The sequence below is a fragment of the Mesoplodon bidens genome (assembly GCF_964165515.1).
Source record: "Mesoplodon bidens genome assembly, chromosome: 5".
Classification (NCBI taxonomy): domain Eukaryota; kingdom Metazoa; phylum Chordata; class Mammalia; order Artiodactyla; family Ziphiidae; genus Mesoplodon; species Mesoplodon bidens.
This window is the reverse complement of record NC_138161.1, coordinates 60,221,256-60,242,285: the sequence shown is the minus strand read 5'-3', so window position 1 is coordinate 60,242,285 and position 21,030 is coordinate 60,221,256. Positions and strand designations below refer to the sequence as shown.

At 49.6% G+C, this 21,030-nt stretch overlaps 1 protein-coding gene across 4 annotated transcripts in view; it reads right to left on the bottom strand.

Moving 5' to 3' along the window:
* The window catches only part of BOC (BOC cell adhesion associated, oncogene regulated), an 81,407-nt gene that overhangs the window by 2,569 nt on the left and 57,808 nt on the right, over nucleotides 1-21,030 (bottom strand). For 2 of the 4 annotated variants that reach the window (XM_081235770.1, XM_081235769.1), the window contains 14 exons: nucleotides 20,243-20,386; nucleotides 19,617-19,910; nucleotides 18,994-19,266; nucleotides 17,622-17,929; nucleotides 14,078-14,240; nucleotides 13,562-13,672; nucleotides 12,986-13,192; nucleotides 11,543-11,724; nucleotides 5,183-5,288; nucleotides 4,795-4,917; nucleotides 2,424-2,645; nucleotides 1,442-1,677; nucleotides 1,184-1,260; nucleotides 290-483 (listed from right to left, as the gene is read on the bottom strand). In XM_081235770.1, coding sequence (XP_081091896.1) covers nucleotides 290-483; nucleotides 1,184-1,260; nucleotides 1,442-1,677; nucleotides 2,424-2,645; nucleotides 4,795-4,917; nucleotides 5,183-5,288; nucleotides 11,543-11,724; nucleotides 12,986-13,192; nucleotides 13,562-13,672; nucleotides 14,078-14,240; nucleotides 17,622-17,929; nucleotides 18,994-19,266; nucleotides 19,617-19,910; nucleotides 20,243-20,386 — 2,640 coding nt within the window. The remainder of the gene's footprint in view (nucleotides 1-289; nucleotides 484-1,183; nucleotides 1,261-1,441; nucleotides 1,678-2,423; nucleotides 2,646-4,794; nucleotides 4,918-5,182; nucleotides 5,289-11,542; nucleotides 11,725-12,985; nucleotides 13,193-13,561; nucleotides 13,673-14,077; nucleotides 14,241-17,621; nucleotides 17,930-18,993; nucleotides 19,267-19,616; nucleotides 19,911-20,242; nucleotides 20,387-21,030) is intronic. The other 2 variants (XM_081235771.1, XM_081235772.1) reach the window with 2 other exon arrangements.

Below are 21,030 nucleotides of genomic sequence, written 5' to 3'. Positions count from 1 at the left end.
CAAAAGGGCTTCTTTCTCTGAAATGGAGAAGTGCCCGTTCTCTCAGCCTTTGAGGACAGAGCTTGCCATGTTGGACCCACCTGACACTCCCCGCAGATCTGCTGGGCCTTCAGCAGGGAAGGAGGTGGCCAACCCCCATCTCGGATATACAAGCTGTGGATGGTCCTTACCAAGCACCGCCTTCAGGGACTGTTCTCGCCCCGCCTGCACGTCACTCCCGGGTCGTGGATGCCTACACCTCACCTCATCCCCAGCCTGTTCAACCGCCCGCCCTGCCCTCAGCACTGACCTGGGTGAGAAAGAGGGTCCCACGTGGCTTCCAGCCCAGGACCCTGGGGTACACGCCTCATGCCGGGCTGGCCCGTGGCTGCTGGCTGCCCCTGGAGGTGGTGGCAGTCCTGCTGAGGCTGGAGCAGCTGGCAAGCTGAGTCATCAGGCAGTGTGTACAAGAAAGAGCCCTCGTCCGGGGTAGGCTTGGGAGCCCTGCGTGCACAAAACCAGGCGGAGGGGTGAGGTAGGGGCAGCGTGGGCCTGGATCCCACTGCCCTGGCTGCTCCCGTCTGGGGCAGCAGAGCTGGGCAGGGCTCAGGCGGGGCAGGGGCTGCTCCCCTTTGGGCATCAAGAGGTGCCACACCATCGCTTCCACAGGCAATTCTAGTTTCCTTCCATTTGACTCCGTGTGTCCTGAGTATATGAGAGGACGTGGGGCCTATGGGCGGAGCCAACTGGGCGGGGCTGCTCTGGCCTGAGAAGCGAGGGAGGAATTGCTGAGCAGAAAAGGCATCATAACTGCAAACACAACAACTAACCCCCTTAGGCTAAGAGTCCAGGGGAGGGCTACCCTGGTGGCGCAGTGGTTGAGAGTCCGCCTGCCGGTGCAGGAGACGCGGGTTCGTGCCCCGGTCCAGGAAGATCCCACATGCTGCGGAGTGGCTGAGCCCGTGAGCCATGGCCGCTGAGCCTGCACGTCCGGAGCCTGTGCTCCGCAACGGGAGAGGCCACAGCAGTGAGAGGCCCGCGTACCGCCAAAAAAAAAAGAGTCCAGGGGAGCAGTTTGTCAGATGAGGGGATCGTGAGTGAAGCACTAGTGCTCACCTCTCAGTGACTGATGCTGGGTTTGAGGAACTAGTGAGAGAGCGAGGGCTGGGGCTCAGGGGTGCAAGGCAGGGAGGGGCCTGGGTACCTGGGAATCTGATGACTGGGGGGGTCACATCCACTGCCAAGAACGGTCTGCCTCAGCGTGCTGTTGGTGTCATCCTGCTGCTCAAACGAGTAACGAGAAGGTCACGTCAGAGAGTCCAGGTAACTTCCCCATTCGTTGTTCAGCAGGCCCAGCAGCCCGGGGTTAGAGGCTAGAAGGGAGGGAGCCTCAGGAGGTGGCCCGGCCACGCCCTCCATGGTGACCCGTCCCTGCGTGCCCACACTCCCAGAACTACATTACCTGCTGAAGCTCCCCTGGGTGGCGCTGCTGAGGCTTCATGCCTGGGTAGCCCATGGCAGCTGCAGGGCAGGCCCTGTTCACATGTACCCCATTGGTACAGGCCCGTCCGCTGGTGCCACTGAGGTAGGGCTGCCCATTGGCTCGGTGGCCTGGGAGCCCTCCCAGTGGTACCATAGTATATTGGCAGGAGGAAGGCAGAAGGGCACTTCGAGGAAAACCCAGGTCTGTTGTATGTTCTGGAAGAACAGGATAGAGCTATGCTTAGGTCAAGGAGGCCTGGGGCAGCTTGCAAAAGTCCCACGTGAATCTCAGAAAACTCCTGAGGACTTAAGGTCCAATGAGGTAGGTGGGGAGTTGACATCGCGCCAGGGGAGAGAATATTCTCTCTCTCGGAAAATTCTTCCTGTCACCCACTTCTTCCTAACATCTAGGCTTTTTTTTTTTTTGCAGTAGGGACAGGAGACCTAGGACCAGGATTTGGGAGAATGAAATGGCAAGTTAACAGAAGGAACAATATTTAAATGAAGCAAGTTGACCAGATGTGTTACCATCTGAAGCAGAAATCAGTGGATAAATCAGATTATTAACCCAGGATTAGGGGGAAAGCTCAAGGTAGCCACAGACCTAAAGAGGCGGGAAGAGGCGGCGTCAACTGAAAGTATGAGTACGTGGTCAGAGCTTGAGACAGTAAAAGAAAACAGAGCCAGCTAAGTACTGAGCGCCAGGGATGCAGAGAACACAGACCAACTCCCACTTCATCCTCTCTATCTGCCAAGGTCTATGAGCCGAAGGGAAGGCCCCATCTGTGAGCGTTCTCCAACTCTCTCCAAGCCCTCTGGGGGACTCACCAGGAACTTGAGCTCCCAGGGCGCCTGGGATGCTGCCCTGGGCAGAGGCCTCCTTAGGGACTGGGAGACCCCTCCTCCCCTCACCCCCGCCCCAGGCTCCTTCCCCTTGGTGTTGAGGATGGTCATTCACTCACTTTGCTTAGACCAGGCCCTCCATAAGCAGAAGGGGATGAAGGCAACGATGATGAGGACGATGGAGCCCAGGACGACCCCGACAATCAGGTAGGGCAGGTCACTGGAGCGGGCCACCATGGCCCCTGTGCCCACCGGCCGCTCTATGGTTTCATGGGGCAGTAGCTGTGGCGGGGCCAGAGTTGGGGGTGGGAGTCGACCAGGCTGACCAGAAGACTTCCGGGCTGTTAATTGGGACAAAACTCACTTCAGCCTCTGTTTCTTTGACATTTCTTTCATGAAAAATAGGAAAACAATATCCTGATTCCATGGGTGTGAGAAATGGGGTCAAACTTATAAGACAGGGCCTCTGGTGGATGAGTGTGGTGTCCAAGCTCAGCATGAAATTGACATCTAATGTGAAATTGGGCGGCACTGAAGAGACTTGAGCCTTATACTTCAAAAAACCCCCTGAGATATTTGTGCACCAAGCACTAGGGGCAGACTGGGTCTTTGGGGGCAGAAGTGGTGTAGGGGTTTTGTAGAAGCATAGCTGGGGAACTTTTGGAAGAAAATATAAAAAGTACCTGAAACCAGAAAGAACTGGGAATGGAAGAACTTCCCCGTGAATTTGCTATGCCTGGGTGCATCGAGAGACGTGAAATCCTAGGTCTGAGCTGGGGTGCAGAGCAGGGAGATGGGATTCGGGGCTCACTAGGACTGACAGTGCTAGAGAAATGCCAATCCAAAAGTTTACGAGGTGGCAACCTCGGCATCTGGCTTTTGCTGTTATCAGGATGCCTCTGACATCGTTAACTCCTTTTCGCAGCTGTCCTCCCCAATGACTTTCTGATACTACAGTCTTCTGGGTTTCCCGTAACCTCTCTGCTGCTGCTTACATTTCTCTCTTCTTGCCCTTTTCTTCCTGTCTTTGCCTCAGACACTGAGAAGTCCTCCTGGTCCCTCTCAGTCTACACTCTGTCTTCTTCTTCCCTCTATTCCCGTGATTTCAGCCTACATCCCAGTGACCGCCAAATACCCTTACCTAGGGTCCTCCCTGGGCAGGAGACCTGCTTCCCTCACGGGACACTTGCATTTCAACATCTCAGAAGAATCAGACTCAGGTACGCCTCCAAGTGGTTCACGTTGTTCCTTTCTTGTGGAAGCGAGTTCCCTGCTGGCTTTCCCCATTTCGAAAAATGGCACCACCACCTGTGTGGTTCTTCAAGTTCAAAACCTCAAGGTTTACGCTGAACTCCTTTCACTCTCTCCCAGCCTCAACACACTATCAGTCCCTGGTGCTCCTTACGCTCCCTCAGAAAAGATGCTCAAACCCACCCCTTCTCTTCACCTTTCCTTCGCGGCCCCGGTTCTCTCCCCTCAGCCCATTCCTGCCTAGTCACCAGTGACCCTTCCTGACCATCAAATCCAACAACGACCCTTCTCCACCTCACAGCCCACAGGGTCCCTGATGCCCGTGGCCTCTTCCCTGAGCACTGCCCTCTCTCGTCCTCCCACCATGTAGAGCTACGTGAAGGTTTGTCCTATGCCCCAGGCCGCTGCCTCCACCCTGCTGAAGGTTCAGTCCTTCCAGAAGACCAGTGTGAAGGCTGTGTGAAGTCTCTGTTCTTTGCCCCAGGCACTCTGTGTCCCGACACAGGACTGCTGGCTGTGTGTGCATCTGCCCCTTCACTCCACCGTACGTGACAGAAGAGGTCAGGAAGGGCACACGGGAGACAGAATGTTGCCATGACAGGAAAATGGATTGTTGTCTTGGCTCCATCCCTGCTCCTTTGGGATCTTCTCCTGATTACATTTTTTTGCAATACACCTTTCAGTATTTGCAAAATGGAAATGGTATCTATCCACTTGACAATGTGCAAAAATTAAGTTATTATATGAATATATTTAACGTGTCTTAGTGCAGAGAAAGAGTCTGGGCTTGTAGTTAGACAAACTTGGCCCAAAGTGTGCTCCACTGCTAACCAGCTGTGTGACCTTGGTCAAGGTATAACATGTCCTGATGCTCAGTTTCTTTCTTTTCCCATGGGGTTGTAGTTAAATTAAGTAAACTAACCAATGTGAGTACCAAATATTACTGTAGGAATAAAGTGTTTATAGAAAGCTCCCAACTTAAGAGTGGGTTCTAACCCATGAGTTCATGTGTGAGTTAATTCCCAAGCTCCGTGAAACCGTCATGATGGCAGCCCACTCGTACTTAATACGAAGCACAGGCAAAGGAAGAGAAGGGTTAAGATGACAAAGTTTGGGGATACTTGGAAAATAAGGAGTCATTCTGGAGAAGAGATACCCAGCATGGCACACAGAGCAGTGATTCTGCCCTAGTCTGCTGGGAGGAGAGCAAGAGGAGATCAGGGAACCCAAAGAGATCACCTTTGGTTTCACAGATCATCACGTTGCTGAACTCACTCTCCCCTCCTTCGTTGAAGCACTGCATCTTAATGTCATAGGAGGTCTCTGGCTGCAGGTGGCTGATGGAGTGCCAGTATCTATCCCCTGGGAAAGACAGAGAGAGAGTCAGCATGATGATTATGCATGTGGCTTGCTTGGCCCCCACTGGAGGCAACGTTCTAGGTGCCCACCCACGTTCCTGTTGTCCCATCACCATGGAACAAAGCATGTGGGTTTATGAACTCAATGACCCCAAGTGTGTCAAGAAAGAGCCAACAATGTGGGGCAGGCCAGCCCACATTTTCTACTTTCACCAACTCCTAGAGCCCCTTGCCAACAGAGGAAACTATCTCACACAGGTGTTTCTCACCTTCCACCATATCCTTCTTGTAGTCACTATCATTGTCACTGTCCGTGGGTCGGTAATAGATATAAAAGCCATGGATTGGGGTGTTGTTGTTACTTGCTGGAATATACTACAGGGAAGAAAGAAGAAACAAGTTGACAATGGGGCAGAGAAATCATCGTGTGAGCAGAACCACTGGTGGGTGGAAATTTTACCCTGGCCTAGAGTTTAAAACTCACTGGAGACCCTGACCAGGGGTTGGGCCTGGGCCTCCAGGGTGGGGACATAGAGTCCAGGATGCTGGAACACCAGAGAATTCCTGGGCCCAGGGAATATTAATTGGCGTGCACCTTCCTGAAGGTATCTGTATCAACACCAAGACCCAACTCCACAAAACTGCCTGCAGGCTGCAGTGCTAAACACCTCACACCAAACAACCAGCAAGACAGGAACACAGGCCCATGCATCAGTAGACAGGCTGCCTAAAATTGTACTAAGTTCACAGACACCCCAAAACATACCACCTGATACAGCCCTGTCCATCAAGAGGGAAAAGACTCGGGCTTCCCTGGTGGCGCAGTGGTTGAGAGTCCGCCTGCCGATGCAGGGGACACAGGTTCGTGCCCTGGTCTGGGAGGATCCCACGTGCCGCGGAGCGGCTGGGCCCGTGAGCCATGGCCGCTGGGCCTGCGCGTCTGGAGCCTGTGCTCTGCAACGGGAGAGGCCACAACAGTGGAGGCCCGCGTACAGCAAAAAAAAAAAAAAAAAAAAAAAGAGGGAAAAGACTCAACTCCACCCAATAGAGCACAGGCACCAGGCACTCCCACCAGGAAGCCTGCACAAGCCCCTGGACCAACCTCATCCACCAGGGGGCAGTCAACAGAAACAAGAAGAACTACGACCCTGCAGCCTGCAGAAAGAAAACCATAAACAAAGTAGGTTAGACAAAATGAAATGACAGAGAAATACTCTGCAGACAAAGGAGCAAGGTAAACTCCCACAAGACCCAATAAATGAAGAGGAAATAGGCAAGCTGTCTGAAAAAGAATTCAGAGCATTGATAATAAAGATGATCCAAGATCTAGGAAACAGAATGGGGAAAATACAAGAAACATTTAACAAGGACCTACAAGAACTAAAGAACAAACAATCAGTGATGAACCACACAATAACTGAAATGAAAAATACATATGAAGGAATCAATGGCAGAAGAACGAATAAGTGAGCTGGAAGACAGAATGGTGGAGTTAACTGCCGAGGAACAGAATAAAGAAGAAAGAATGAAAAGAATCGAGGACAGTCTAAGAGACCTCTGGGACAACATCGAACATACCAACATTCGAATTATAGGGGTGCCAGAAGAAGATGAGGAAGGGAAAGGGCCGAGAAAATATTTGAAGAGATTATAGTTGAAAACTTCCCTAACATGGGAAAAAAAATAGTCAATCAAGTCTAGGAAGCACAGAGAGTTCAATACAGGATAAACCCAAGGAGAAACACGCCGAGACACATATTATCAAACTAACAAAAATTAAATACAAAGAAAAAATATTAAAAGCAGCAACAGAAAAGCAACAAATAACCTACAAGGGAATCCCCATAAGGTTATCAGCTGATTTTTCAGCAGAAATTTTTCAGGCCAGAAGGGAATGGCAGGACATATTTAAAGTGATGAAAGGGAAAAACCTACAACCAAGATTACTCTACCCAGCAAGGATCTCATTCAGATTCGATGGAGAAATCAAAAGCTTTACAGACAAGCAAAAGCTAAGAGAATTCACCACCACCAAACCAGCTCTACAACAAATGCTAAAGGAACTTCTCTGGGAGGGAAACACAAGAAAAGAAAAAGACCTACAAAAATAAACCCAAAACAATTAAGAAAATGGGAATAGGAACATACATATCTATAATTACCTTAAATGTAAATGGATTAAATGCCCCAACCAAAAGACACGGACTGGCTGAATGGATACAAAAACAAGACCTATATATATGCTGTTTACAAGAGACCCACTTCAGACCTAGCGACACATACAGACTGAAAGTGAGGGGATGGAAAAGGATATTCCATGCAAATGGGAATCAAAAAAGCTGGAGCAGCAATACTCATGTCAAACAAGATAGACTTTAAAATAAAGACTATTACAAGAGACAAGGAAGGACACTACATAATGATCAAAGGATCAATCCAAGAAGAAGATATAACAACTGTAAATACCTATGCTCCCAACATAGGAGCACCTCAATACATAAGGCAAATGCTAAGAGCCATAAAAGGAGAAATCGACAGTAACACAATAATAGTGGGGGACTTTAACCCTCCACTTACACCAATGGACAGATCATACAAAATGAAAATAAATAAGGAAACACAAGCTTTAAATGACACATTAGACAAGATGGGCTTAACTGATATTTATAGGACATTCCACCCGAAAGTGGCAGAATACATTTTCTTCTCAGGTGCTCATGGAACATTCTCCAGGATAGATCACATCTTGGGTCACCAATCATGCCTCAGTAAATTTAAGAAAACTGAAATCGTAGTCAGCATCTTTTCCAACCACAACGCTCTGAGATTAGAAATCAATTACGAGAAAAAAACTGTAAAAAATACAAACACATAGAGGCTAAACAATACGCTACTAAATAACCAAGGTCACTGAAGAAAGTAAAGAGGAAATCAAAAAATACCTAGAAACAAATGACAATGAAAAGGCGATGACCCAAAATCTATGGGATGCAGCAAAAGCAGTTCTACAAGGGAAGTTTATAGCAATACAACCTTACCTCAAGAAACAAGAAACATCTCAAATAAACAACCAAACCTTACACCTAAAGCAACTAGAGAAAGAAGAACAAACAAAACCCGAAGTTAGTAGAAGGAAAGAAATCATAAACATCAGAGCAGAAATAAACGAAAAAGAAGTGAAGGAAACGATAGCAAAGGTCGATAAAACTAAAAGCTGGTTCTTTGAGAAGATAAACAAAATTGATAAACCTTTAGTCAGACTCATCAAGAAAAAAAGGGAGAGGACTCAAATCAGTAAAATTAGAAATGAAAAGAAGTTACAACTGACACCACAGAAATACAAAGGATCATAAGACAGTACTACAAGCAACTATATGCCAATAAAATGGACAACCTGGATGAAATGGACAAATTCTTAGAAAAGTACAACCTTCCAAGACTGAACCAAGAAGAAATAGAAAATACGAACAGACCAATCATGAGTAATAAAATTGAAACTGTGATTAAAAACCTTCCAACAAGCAAAAGTTCAGGATCGGATGGCTTCACAGGTGAATTCTGTAAGACATTTAGAGGAAGAGTTAACACCTATCCTTCTCAAACACTTCCAAAAAATTGCAGAGGATGGAACACTCCCAAACTCATTCCATGAGACTACCATCACCCTGATACCAAAAACCAGGCAAAGATATCACAAAACAAGAAAACTACCGTTCAGTATCACTGATGAACACAGACGCAAAAGTCCTCAACAAAATACTAGCGAACAGAATCTGACAGCACATTAAAAGGATCATACACCATGATCAAGTGGGGTTTATCTCAGGGATGCAAGGATGCTTCAATATATGCAAATCAATCAGTGTGCTACACCACATTAATAAATTAAAGAATAAAAACCATATGATCATCTCAATAGATGCAGAGAAAGCTTTCAACAAAATTGAGTACTGATTTATGATTTAAAAAACTCCAGAAAGTGGGCCTAGAGGGAACCTACCTCAACATAATAAAGGCCATATATGACAATCCCACAGAAAACATCATTCTCAATGGTGAAAAGTTGAAAGCATTTCCTCTAAGATCAGGAACAAGACAAGGGTGTCCACTCTCGCCACTATTATTCAACATAGTTTTGGAAGTCCTAGCCAAGGCAATCAGAGAAGAAAAAGAAATAAAAAGAATTCAAATTGGAAAAGAAGAAGTAAAACGGTCACTGTTTGCAGATGACATGATACTATACATAGGAAATCCTAAAGATGCCACCAGAAAACTACTAGAGCTAATCAATGAATTTGGTAAAGTTGCAGGATACAAAATTAATACACAGAAATCTCTTGCATTCCTATACACTGACAACACAAAGGCAGAAAGAGAAATTAAGGAAACAATCCCATTTACCACTGCAACAAAAAGAATAAAATACCTAGGAATAAACCTACCTAAGGAGGCAAAAGACCTGTACTCAGAGAAGTATACAACACTGATGAAAAAGATCAAAGATGACATAAACAGATGGAGAGATATACCATGTTCTTGGATTGGAAGAATCAATATTGTGGAAATGACTATACTACCCAAAGCAATCTACAGATTCAACGCAATCCCTATCAAATTACCAGTGGCATTTTTAAAGAACTAGAACAAAAAGTTTTACAATTTGTTTGGAAATACAAAAGACCCCAAATAGCCAAAGCAATCTTAAGAACAATGTAGCTGGAGGAATCAGGCTCCCTGACTTCAGACTATACTACAAAGCTACGGTAATCAAGACAGTATAGTACTGGCACAAAAACAGAAATATAGATTGATGGAACAGGACAGAAAGCCCAGAGATAAACCCATGCACTTATGCTCACCTAATCTATGACAAAGGAGGCAAGAATATACAATGGAGAAAAGACAGCTCTTCAATAAGTGGTGCTGGGAAAACTGGACAGCTACATGTAAGAGAATGAAATTAGAACACTCCCTAACACCATACACAAAAATAAACTCAAAATGGATTAGAGACCTAAATTTAAGACTGGACACTATAAAACTCTTAGAGGAAAACATAGGCAGAACACTCTATGACATCAATCGCAGCAAGATCCTTTTTGACCCACCTCCTAGAGAAATGGAAATAAAAACAAAAATAAACAAATGGGACCTAATGAAACTTCAAAGCTTTTGCACAGCAAAGGGAGCCATAAACAAGATGAAAAGACAACCCTCAGAATGGGAGAAAGTATTTGCCAACGAATCAATGGACAAAGGATTAATCTCCAAAACATACAAGCAGCTCATACAGCTCAATATCAAAAAAACAAACAACCCAATCCGAAAATGGGCAGAAGACCTAAATAGACATTTCTCCAAAGGAGACATACAGATGGCCAACAAACACATGAAAAGATGCTCAACATCACTAATTACTAGAGAAATGCAAATCAAAACTACAATGAGGTATCACCTTACACTGGTCAGAATGGCCATTATCAAAAAATCTACAAACAAGAAATGCTGGAGAGGGTGTGGAGAAAAGGGAACTCTCATACACTATTGGTGGGAATGTAAATTAACACGGCCACTATAGAAAACAGTATGGAGTTCTCTTAAGGAACCAAAAATAGAATTACCATATGACCCAACAATCCCACTACTGGGCAAATACCCAGAGAAAACCGTAATTCAGAAAAACACATGCACCCCAATGTTCATAGCAGCACTATTTACAATAGCCAGGACATGGAAGCAACCTAAATGCCCATCAACAGAGGAATGGATAAAGAAGATGTGGTACATATATACAATGGAATATTACTCAGCCATAAAGAGGAATGAAATTGGGTCATTTGTAGAGATGGGGATGGACCTAGAGAGTGTCATACAGAGTGAACTTAAGTCAGAGAAAAGCAAATATCATATAATAACGCATATATGTGGAATCTAGAAAAATGGTATAGATAATCTTATTTGCAAAATAGAAATAGTGACATAGATGTAGAGAACAAATGTATGGATACCAAGGGGGAAAGGAGTGGGAGGGAGGAATTGGGAGACTGGGATTGACACATAAACATTATTGATACTATGTATAAAATAGACAACTGATGGGAATATACTGTATAGCACAGGGAACTCTACCTAATGCACTGTGGTAACCTATATGGGAGGGAAGTCCAAAAGGGAGGGGATATCTGTATGTGTATGGCTGATTCATTTTGTTGTGCAGTGGAGGCTAACACAACATTGTAAAACAACCATACTCCAATAAAAATTAATTAAAAATTCACTGGAGACCTTGACACACATTTCTGATGATCTCCCCAAGGCTCTCTGGACAGTGCTGTAGCGATCACTCATTATTTTATTTAGCCTAGGAGTCCCTAACTTTTGGAGACAAGAAACAAATGGTCATTTCTTCAAAGACTTAAGTCCCCTCTGAAGCTTCCTGGGTATTGCGAGGTTGAGTCCCTCTGGCCCAATTCCCAGGTACGAAGGTGGAGGAACACTTAAAGGGGTGGCAGCCTAGGATGAGCCAAGGGAGAAAGGTGATTCCTTTCTGCCCGGGCTGCAGCGTCCAGCTCCCGCCCAACATGGAGCTCAGCACCGTCTTCCACTGCTGGCTGCGCTAGGCCACTTACCATCCACTTGAGCATGATGGTGGTCTCGTTGATGGCATCGGTGAAGGTGATGTAAGGGCCTGCCACGGGCCTCTCGTACACGCGGCCGCTGTAGCCTGACACAGCATAGGGCCGGGAGGGGGCGCTGGGCTCGCTCTCCCCCAGCATGTTCAGAGCCCGGACTCGGAACTTGTAGGAGGTGCCTGGGGAGAGAAACTCACTGAACCTGGGGGCTGGGAGACACCATCTCCCTCCCCTTCAGCCCATCCAGGCTCAGGGCCTGGAGGGATCTTTTGGGCAGCCCTTACCCAAAAGCAAGCCCCAAAGGACTCAAGCACTCCTACCCTCATTAGAAAGGAGCCACACAGAGAAAAGGGAACCCTCTTGCACTGTTGGTGGGAATATAAATTGGTATAACTGCTATGGAGAACAGTATGGAGGTTCCTTAAAAAACTAAAGATAGAGCTATACCATATGATCCTGCAATCCCACTCCTGGGCATGTATCTGGAGAAAACCATGGTCCGAAAGGATACATGCACCCCAATGTTCACTGCAGCACTAGTTACAATAACCAAGACGTGGAAGCAATCTAAATGTCCATTGACAGAGGAATGGATAAAGAAGATGTGGTACTTATATACAATGGAATATTACTCAGCCATAAAAAAGAATGAAATAATGCCATTTGCCCCAACATGGATGGACCTAGAGATTGTCATACTGAGTGAAGTTAAGTCAGAGAAAGACAAATATCATATGGTATCCCTTATATGTGGCATCTAAAAAAAAAAATGATACAAATGAACTTACTTACTAAACAGAAACAGACTGACAAGACAAGGGGGGAAGGGTGGGGCGGGGGAGGGATAGTTAGGGAGTTTGGGATTGACATGTACACACTGCTGTATTTAAAATGGATGACCAACAAGGACCTACTGTATAGCACAGGGAACTCGGCTCCATGTTATGTGGCAGCCTGGATGGGAGGGGAGTCTGGGGGAGAATGGATACATGTGTATGTATGGCTGAGTCACTTCCCTGTGCACCTGAAACTATCACTACATTGTTAATCGGCTACACTCCAATATAAAATAAAAAGTTTTTAAAAAAATATTATGTAACCTAAACGGGAAAAGAATTTGAAAAAGGATATATGTATAACTGTGCTGTACACCTGAAACTAACAAACCATTGTTAATCGGCTATACTCCAATATAAGATAAAAAGTTAAAATAAAAAAAAAAAAAGGAGGCGCCACACAGGAGGTGGCTTGGGACCAACTATGGAGAGAGGGAGGGAGAAGGAAGGCCTTGTGGGACTGAGGTAACACGACCAAGAGTGGCCACAGGAGCCTGGTGGTGGGTGGACGACAAGCAGAGAGAAGACCCTCCAAAGCTTCCCTTCTCCTCCAGGGGGCCGGGGGCAGCCAGGGGACCAGGGAGGGCAGTGGCCAGGGCCCTACCTTTCTCTAGGCCTGTGATCTCCACCGAGAGCCGGGAGGGAGGGATAGCGCTGGTGGCCAGAATCCAGTCCCCCACTTTCTTCAGCTTCTTGTACTCCACTCGGAAGGACTGGATGGGGAAGCCGCCATTCCCACGTGGAATCCAAGTCACATACACTGAGGTCTCAGAGGCCATGGAGATAGTGGGCCTGTCTGGAGCTTCTGGGGCTGCAGGAGACCATACCCAAGGGAGGAAGGAAGCAGGAGGAAAGGACATGATGACAAGATGGTTGTAATGTGACTAGACCTGACCTGTTCCTGATGGGGGCCAGCTTCACCCCCCAGCCCTCACCCCCTGGTGGCCGTGTCAGATCTTCCTAGGGCTCTCTGGGTCACTCGCTCCTGGGAGGAGCCCTTGAAAAGCTCCAATCCATATCTCCTTGCTGTGGTTAATTGGGGAGAGGCCAGGAAAATGTCACAAGGACTCTGGGACTCAAGACCCCGTTCAACCTGCAGCAGTGAGCCTTCTGAGGCGGTGGACCTGGTTCCAGTTCTGACTGCTTGTCACCTCCGCCCTCAGGGCTGCCGGGGGCTTACGGGACAGGCGGCCGTGGTCCGGCTGGCTGCTGCTCTGGGGGCTGGCTCCGGGGTCATCTCTCTGGATCTGCTGCTCTTTGCTGGCCATGATTTCAGGTTTGGGCCGCCGTCCTGGGTAGAAATGGGTTGAGATCAGCATGAGAGGGAGTGTGCATTAGGTCTCTCTTTCCACAGTCCTTTCCGCCTGAAGCTGCGCCAGGGGGTCTGACAAGACCATGGAAATAATAGAGGACACTGGAAGTGTGGTCTGATTTCCAGCTCTGCCTGACAGTCATGGGATTGCACGTGGCCCCCGAGTGTGAAAGGGGCAAAGGGATGCCAGAGGCCAGCTGGTGCCTGTCCTGATGCGAGGTGGCACCTCAGCCTAGGCATGCAGACCAGAGGGAGGCAGGAGCTGAAAGGAAGATAAAGTCCAAGGTGAAAAGCTGGGGCAAGGTGAGCAGGATGCCCACCTGGCCCGGTAGGACTGCTCAGGCCCATGGAAACCCCAAGCTGGGGGCAACATTGGACCCTTACCAGTTCGGAAGGTGACCATGGCCGTCTGGCCTTCGCCTGCACAGTTGTAGGCTGCCATCTCTACTTCATACAAGCTCCCAGGGTCGAGTCTGGTGAGGGTCAGGCGGTGCTGGCTGGCTGGAATGCCAGAGATGGTCCAGTCGTCAGAGGAGTTTGTGACCTGCTGGAGAAGGTGGCTGGTATAAGGACCGACATCTTGGCCTGGAGCTACAGGTGGGCTGTAGGTTGCAAGGAAAGCAGAACTGAGCCCAAGAGGACAGAAGAAAGGGAGGGGAAATGGGCCAGGTTGTGGGAGAGGTGGCCCTACAGAAGGCAGACCGTTCCTGCTGGCTCTGGGACATCCATCCTCGCTGGGACAATAAAGTCAGGCTCCCTGACCCCTCATCTAATGATCTCATCAAAGAAAACTCTGTGGGGAGGGTCAAAAGGCCCAGCTGACATTGCTGAGAGTTTCTCCAAAGACCCGCTCTCTTTCTAAAAACCTCCCTATGGCTTCTCGGCCTTTTGGCTAAGATCAAGTGTAAAACTCTCCCTATTTGACTTTCTTTCTCCTTGATCTATTTAAACCAAACAAACACAGTACCTTCAGTTTAAATTCTAATGAGATGATGATGAGATGATAAAAGCAGCAGCATCAGAGAAATGGCCACAGGTTTTGAGAGCTTACTATGTGCTGGCAAATCAGCGACTAAGCACGTCGTATGCACCGTAACACGCTTCCACGACGACAGCCCAAGAGATGGGTGTTAATATTGTTCCCACCTCACAAACGCGGAGACTAAGGTTTAGAGAGATGAGTGATTTGTCTAAGACCACATTGCCAGTGAGCGCAGAAACCCTGACTTGACTCCAGAGATCAAGCTCATAATCGTAACCTACCCTAGAAAGGAAGTCTGGGAGCCAGAACATCCTGGGTTCAAATCTGGATTGTCTCTTACCACACACAGGTTACCAGCTGTGTAACCCTGAGCAAGTTCCCTAATCTTTCTGATCCCTAAGCTTTTCTTTTTGAAAATGAAGCAAATAAAACCTCTCAGGTTACTCCGAAGTTTAAATCCGATGATTTACGTGACTGTGTGGAGCGCTGAAGCTGGCACACAGTAGGTTCCCAACAAGTACGTGCTGCCCCCCCTCTTCCTCCGCTCAGTGAGGATCTCAATCCTCCTTTTCCTGCTCCTGCCCTCAGGCCTTGCTTAGAACTTAAAAACCGTGGATGAACTGTAACCATTAGAGATTAATCTTTAATGGCTTCAAATTCCTGGCTCTTTAAAGAAAAAAAAAAAAGGAGTTCCAGGCTTCCGGACAGGCATTGCTGAGAGGTTGCTTCATCTCACCCACCCACCTTTCAGGACACAGACTTCACTGCTCACTGTGCACATCTCCCAGAGCCTGCTGGGGCCTGAAGCTGTGGTTTGCTGAAGGAATTAAACAGCTGGTAGGAAAAGCTCTTATCCCCAAGCAGAATATTCCAAAATAGAACAAAACCTACTATTCAAGGGACAGGGATGGTCTGGGCTCATTCATGTCAGGCTTCCAGGACTTGTTCCAAAGGGAGAAGTTTTTACAAACTGAGAATCCCCAGTGGTGCTAGAAACCCAAACACAGTAGCCCAGGGTCTGCAGATGCACCAGGAAATGAAAGCTGGCTTCATGCATGTGAAAAAGTGAAAATGAGTTGAATGACTCCCAGTCTCCAGCAAGAGGGAAGGGGCTGAAAAAACACAACCCAAATGCTGATTTTTGCTTTCAAAACCCTTTCTTGTGTGATGATCTTGAAGACACGTTAGTCCCTCAAGAATGAAACTGCTTTCAAGACATAATTGTGCCTCGGCAATGTCCACCTAACAGCTCCAAGTGCCCCACGGGCCAGAGCCTAACAGAAGCCAGACCCAGCGGGGCACTGTCCTCTCACTTCCCCTGTGCCCCTTTTCTCCCTCTGCTTCCTAGCGCTGGCCTCACTTCCACTGGGCTCAGAAATGAAAATAAGAAATGGAACGGTAATTAGTCACTGTCACGCATACTGAGAGGCTGAATGCGGCCTCAGCCTGGCGTTTCCGGATCACCTCGAGTGGCCTTTGCCAGCCTGCCTCCTGGTGAGGCCGTTTCATGGCCACCTATTGGCCCGAAAAATATTATTCTTGCTCTCATGCTGGTTCTTGCCTCCTGGGGACCACGAGCATTTGGCCTGCCCTGATCTTTGTCTCCAACTCTGCGATCGAGGTGTCCAGTTACACGGGGAAGTGAGGATTAGGACCAGCCCTGCCCCATAACCTGGGCTGAACAACACTGCTTTTTGTTAAAAACTCATCCACCCCCTTTGCTGGCTGCCTATGAGGGTTAATTAGAAACTGCCCCCTCTCGACCCCCACCTAGGAGGCGGCTTTGCCTTAGGTGCCTCTGTGGACCTGTCCTGACTGGAGGTCTCCTCGGAGAGCATGTTAAGAGGAAGACCAGAACGACGGGACCATTGGGGTCCGGAGCAGGGGCACAGCTTCTGCACAGGCGGCACCTTTCACTGAGTTTCGCTGGTTTTGTTTCTTTTTGGAGAGGGAGGCAAGTTGACAAATGCTTTTCGTTCCGCATTCCTCTATTTTCCGTATTTTCTACCAAGTGCCCATGGCACTTTTGTTAGCAACTAAAGAAATGCATAATAAAACCTGGCATTTATGATACATTATTACTTATCAAATAAGATTTTAAAAAATCCATTAAGAACAATAATTTTCTACCGTCTAATGGCCTTAGGAAAAAAAACAGCATGCACCTGGGATAAACAGAAATGTTTTCAAGGATATTTTCTTAAGGGGAATTTCATGTCCTTCTCCCCTGAGGGGCCACAGCAGGTGAGAGTGCAGCCCTGAATGGGGGTGGCAGCCTGGGGGCCGCGTCCTGTCTCGGAGGGCAGAGTGTCTAAGAGGGGGGGCCAGCCCAGCTCTGTCCCCGGGTCCCTCCGAGAGCTCCCAACACATCCACCTGGACAGACTTCCTTCTGCCAAGGAGAAATAGCTGAGGTCTGAACAACACGATGTGCTTTTAGCTCAAAGGCCTGCTTGTCAAACCTGAGCCAGGAGGAATCCTGAGAACTGAGGCGGTATTTTGTAGCCCTCAGAGAAAACACTTGCTCACAGATATTTGTTTTCCTGGCTCTAGAGCTAGCTTGCCACGCCCGGGTTCCTGCAGGTATGCACCAGCAGAGCTTACTTAGATTCAAAATAAAACAAAACATCAACAACAAACGGCAGAGGGGAGGACGGGGGTGGTCACTCGGGAGCCTATGAACTCTCCTCGGGACTGGAAGCTGGTGCGCGAGGCTCAGACCTGGAAGCACACCCACGGCTTCTTCCCGGGCCTCTTAGGGCCCCAGATGCCCATCTCACAACCAGCTTCCCGGGAGGTGGTGGGAAAGCTCGCCGCAGGGATCAGAAGGTCACGATCAGCAGTGGAGACGACTCATCCAGGCTTCAGGAGCTCAAGGGGAGGTGGCCAGCGGGCGGAGGCCCCTGCCCAGCCTCAGCGGGAGGTAGGCGTAACGCCAGACACCATACCTTGCGGTGTTTCACCACATAGTAGAGGATCGGTGCCCCGCCGCTGCCCTCGTGCCGAGGCCGCCACACCAGCTCGTACGAGTCAGTCTTGGAGGTGCGGGGCGAGCTGAGGATGACAGGCGCCTCGGCAGGGGCCGCCTGCCCCTGCTCTCCCAGGCACGGCAAGGGCGCTGGCTGCGCCGACGCCGGAGGCCTCAGGACCCCTGGGTGGCCCTTTGGCATCTGCGCAGGGCTTCCGGGTCCGGGCGGGGGCACAGGAGGTGTGGCAGTGGCCGGCTTAGCATCCCGCCATGGCCGCAGGGTGGTGCCTGGAGGACAGAGCAGGAAGGAGAAGGTAAGGAAGAGCCCTTAGTGCCCCGGCCACCTGCTCAGCTGTTGTCTCCACGGAGAGAACAGGGAGACGTCAGAGCGAAGGGCTGCCAGGGCAGGAAGAGCCCCTGGCTCAGGACGTGAGGTGACCATCAGCCCACTGGACACACAGCCAGGCTCCGTGGGGGTAGAGGGCTGTGCCCCAGCCTGGCCACAGGGAAAGGCAGCCGGACGCCCCTGCCTGGGCTTCTCGCCGCCGGCTTGTTTTCCTGTGTCTGCACCAGGTGCGTCTGAGCGAACCATCTCAATGTGCTCCTGAGGTGCAGGAGCCTGCGTCCTCTTTCTCACATTCTGTGCGGGTGTGGGGACGTGTCCCCTCCACTGTGGGATCCACACCATGGGACAGTGTGGGTCTCTCCCTGCTCCACTGCGGGGACCTGGAGGTGTGAACTGTGCATGTAAATACGTCTGAGAGTCTCAGAGGCAGGAGGGGCCGCTCCTCCTTCAGGAAGCGTCCACAGACTCCGCCAACACTAGCTTCTGCTACCTGACCTCCTGCGCAGGAGGCTGGCTCCTGATAAAGACGAGACAGCATTACTCCTTGCTGTATTTTTCTCCAGTTGATTCTGCGGTAAGTTTTATCTCCTCGCTGGGAAAAGTAGGGTCTCTGCATCCCCCTCACTGCCTAGCCCAGTGCTGAGCAAATAGCAACTGCTCAATCCACGTAGATGTCAACTGAAAGGAATCAAACTAAGAAAGACAGAGGTGGTTTTCTTTGTGCTAGACCAGTGGCTGTCCAGCTGGGTTCCACGGAACTCTAGGAAGCCACAGGTTCTGCAAACCAATTTAAAATGTTTTTTTTTTTAATACAGTATTTAAATGGGTCATCTGCACTACTGAAAATCTGCACTTCTGACTTATTAGGAAGTCAATGTCAATTTAAACTTACAACGAAAAGCCACTTTTATTTATTTTATATACTGGGGTTTTAAGCTGGATTCCATTTGAGAAAAGGGTTCTATAAATGTTCAGCTGGAATCTCAGACCCTTGGGCCGCACTCACCCGGCCTGGCGGTCCTCAGCTGGACCACAGCGTGGGCGCTCCCGACTTCATTCTCGGCCATGCACTGGTAGACGCCTTCATCCTCGGGCCCTACACTGACCACCCGCAGGGCCCTACGGGACAGTCGGAGGCGCTGGCTGGAGGTGAGGGGCACGGCGTTCCTCAGCCACAGCACGGAGGGCGGGGGGTTCCCTCGCACCTCACAGGTGAGCTTGGCGCTCTGGCCCCAAGGGATGACCAGCTGGGACAGCTCCATGGTGACTTCGGGGGGTTCTGCCAGGAAACCAGAGCAGAGGTAAGAAAGGCTGAGCCCCTCCGTCCAGGGCCAGACAGGCTGGGGAGGGGACTGCTGTTGGGCAAGACTCCCTCCCTTCCCCATGACGTCGGCAGAGGAGAGAAAAGGTCCCCTGTCGCCTCCATCATAGCCTTGACAGGGAAGGGCGACCGGGCCCCTGCACCCTAGCCCCTGGGATCCAAGGCCTCCCACTCTCTCAGTTCTCCTCCGTCACTCACTTGGCCCGTGACCTCTCACAACGCACGTGACCCTGCCTCAGCTTATGAGCTTCTAGAGAGGCCGTGCAGATAAGAGAAGGCCGAGGAGAAGGACTACAGAAGACACTCACCGAACACCTGGACGTTGTAGAGGATGACCGCGGCCCCGGGATCCCCAACCCCGTTGTCAGCCATGCAGCGGTAGGTCCCAGAGTCCTCCTCACTGGTGGTGTCGATGAGGAGGTTGCTCAGCAGGAAACGTGTCTTGTTGTAGCTGGCGACACTGGACCCATCCTTGGCCCAGGTGACCCTCGGGGGTGGGATCCCACCGGCCACACACTCCAGGATGAGACTCTGGCCTTTGGTGACAACGATGGTCTGGGCCTCTGGCGGGTAGATGATGCGGGCAGCCTCAGCAGTGGAGCCTGGAGGGGCAAGGAGAGGAAGGACAGCGTGTAGGACCAGGACTGGGTGCAGAGGATCCCCTCCGCCTGCCTCAGGTGGCCCAGCCCCAGGGGGCAGCCTGGAGACTGTGGATTTGGAATCCAACAGCTCTTCAGGGGCTTATGACCTATGTCAAGTGGGGCAAGATACTAATTCCCTTGGCCTCTGGTTGCCTTAGGGGAACCAAGGTCCTCCTGCAGAGAGCTGTCACGAGGAAGAAATGAGATAGCAGTGGAGCAGTAGCATCAACACCACACGTGCCGGGTGCCCCGCCGGCCCCAGCCCCCCTCCATCAATGAGACCCTCCCCTTACGGCGCACGCGCAGCCTGTCACTGGTGCCCGAGGTTTTCACTTCCTGGGTCACTGGGTTGTAGGCAGCGCACTTGTACATCCCCTCGTCCTCCTGGCTGGCGTTCACAATCTGGAGGTTCCCCGACGGCATGATCAGGTAGTTATCTGAAGAGAGGACAGGGATGAATTTGGGCCCAGAATACTGCACTCAGCAGCTCCCGCAAAGGTCAGGGGCAGGTAGGGCACAAGTCAGAAGCTGTATATCTGAATTCCAACGAGCCCAAACTGAAAATGCTATTCTCCCCATAAAACCTCACACCGAGTGGGGCGGAAGTGTCGGAAGTGACACTAACCAACCAGCTACCAGACTGGCTGGATGACACCCCACCACCATCCCAAGTTCATACACAGGTCTGTGGAAGAGCATTTTATAACTTTTAAGGGAGCTTGGGTGCCATGGAAAGGGGGCAGGATTTGGGATCTGCCAGACCTGGACTCAGGCTCTGGATGGCCGCATACTAACTGTGTGATCTTGGGCAAGTTAATTAACTTCTCAGATCCTGTTTCCTCATTTGTGAAACAGCATGATGTGTGCTGCTTCAGAGCCATTGGTAAGGACTGAGAGGCCCGTGCTGCATTCAGGGGAGATGAGCTGATCATTCCTGCAAGCCACCAGGAAGGAGGGAATTGACCTCAGAATTTCCCATCAGTCTCTGTCATGGTCACAGTTCTGAGCCATCTCACCGTTGAATTTCTGCAGCCAGGGAGGGATATTCTAACCCCCAAGCCCCACCCTTCTCCATGAATAC